The 1,921-nt window shown below is 60.7% G+C and overlaps 1 protein-coding gene across 1 annotated transcript in view; it reads left to right on the top strand.

Moving 5' to 3' along the window:
- The window catches only part of ATP11A (ATPase phospholipid transporting 11A), a 51,611-nt gene that overhangs the window by 10,489 nt on the left and 39,201 nt on the right, over positions 1-1,921 (top strand). Inside the window, exon 10 of the mRNA XM_029938392.1 lies at positions 796-946. Coding sequence (XP_029794252.1) covers positions 796-946 — 151 coding nt within the window. The remainder of the gene's footprint in view (positions 1-795; positions 947-1,921) is intronic.

Here is a 1,921-nt window from a genome sequence, read left to right as displayed (position 1 = left end):
GTGTTTTTCTGAGGAAAGACGAGCAGAGAGAACGGTCTTGCTTCTGCTCGACAGTGAGATCCGTACCGTGATGAGTCCAGGACAGGGTTGGCTTTGTGAGAAGATGCGGCCCAGAACCCGTCTACTCCCCTCTTGTTGGAGCATACCCCTGACCAGAAGGGGCTGTAAGCTGCCTCACGCAGGGCGGTGTGGGGTGTGGGGGTCTTCGGGAAGACTGTCGGGTGTCCTCTGTCGGCTCCGGGCAGGTTGGTCTCAGACGCGGTCCTGCGTCTCTGTCCGTCAGCGGCTGCAGCAAACGGGAAAATGGGGATTTGGCTCTTACTGAGCAAGAATGCTCTGTTCCCAGGTGTCCGCCTTGATGAGTAGGTTTCAGGAAGAAACGCTGGGAAATCGAGCCTTCCTCACAAGGTCTCCTAAGACGCTGGCCAGGGATTCCGCCTTTTCCTGTTCGGAGGGCATGTCCCTCCTTCCCCAGTGCACGCTTAACTTAGAACTCACTGGTTGGTGCTCAGTGGCAGGAGGAGGGACTTCTGTGTGCCCGTGCACCTTGGACCCCCGGCCCGCGCCGTCCTCAGCATGGCGTGTGCACCGCTCTCTCCCGGGAGGCCCTGTGGCCGGGGTGGATTCAGTACGTGCGAGCTTCTGTCCTCACGGTACTGTGCCAGACGACAGTGGGGGGCTCACACGTGGCTCTGCTGCTTGGCCGCGCGTCTGGCTTGACGTGGGAGAAAGGGGACACGCAGCTCTGGGGCCCCGGGGGGCGCCGCTCAGTGCCGGTTCCGCCGTGTGCTCCAGGTCCATGAACGTCTTCCTCATCGTCTACCTCTGCATCCTGATCAGCAAGGCGCTGATCAACACCGTCCTCAAGTACGTGTGGCAGAGCGAGCCTTTCCGGGATGAGCCGTGGTACAGCCACAAGACCGAGGCGGAAAGACAGAGGAGCCTGGTACGGAACGCGCCTCCCTTGCGGTGGCCTCGGGGCCGTGGTCACACAGCACGGCGGGAGAGCGTGAAGCCCCCGCCGGGGACATCTGCGTCCTGGAGGCGGTCCCCGATCTCGAGTGTCAGCTGTCCCCCCTAGACCGCATGCGCCCTTCTGGGGCGGGTGCTGGAGCGACGGTCTGGAAAGGGATTGGCTCCCGCGGGGAGTTCGTTAGGATGGCACTGTCCGCGCTTCTGGAGCTTCTAGAACCCACTGCAGGGTCCCGTATTCAGAGGGCGCTCAGCAGATGCTCAGGAAGGGTCGTGAGGTAAATGGTACCGACTTACGGGAAGACTAAGGAAAGGAGGAACATGTCAATTATAGGAAAATTGTGGTAAGAGTTTAGTTCCCTTTTCTTCAGGGGATTTGGGCCCAGTTGCTCGTGTTCATGAAAACCGATTTTTCCTAAGGCAGGAGTTAAAACGTTTGATTGAACCTCCTCCACTTAAAAGAGTACAATTTTCTTCCCTGAGTTAAGACCTGAGCCATGTGCCTCCAGAACAGGGAGCGCTGCATGCAGAGCGGGGCCGTGAGCGGGTCAGGACCAGGGAGCACGGGGTGCGGAGCGGGGCCGTGAGCGGGTCGGGACCAGGGAGCACGGGGTGCGGAGCGGGGCCGTGAGCGGGTCGGGACCAGGGAGCACGGGGTGCGGAGCGGGGCCGTGAGCGGGTCCAGAACAGGGCCCCGCCTCCCCTGCATTCAGCTGGGTCTCCCACTGAACTAAACGGCTCGGAGGTCAGAACCAAACTGCACAGAGAAATCCTTTCTCCCAGCCTCATTTTTAGGGCCTTCCTAGATTATCACCAAGTCAGTTTGGTGACGTGTCAGAGGCTTGAAGGAGACGAACCCTCAAAACGTGTGGTTTACCGCTGGCGCTAGTCGGCAGGCCCATGTCCCCGAGGGTGACTGCCCTCAGGTGACCCCCACCCCCCACCCCCC

This window comes from Suricata suricatta, chromosome 4 (assembly GCF_006229205.1).
Source record: "Suricata suricatta isolate VVHF042 chromosome 4, meerkat_22Aug2017_6uvM2_HiC, whole genome shotgun sequence".
Lineage (NCBI taxonomy): Eukaryota > Metazoa > Chordata > Mammalia > Carnivora > Herpestidae > Suricata > Suricata suricatta.
Note: the sequence above shows the minus strand (reverse complement) of the source record. Positions and strands in the feature narration are given on the sequence as shown.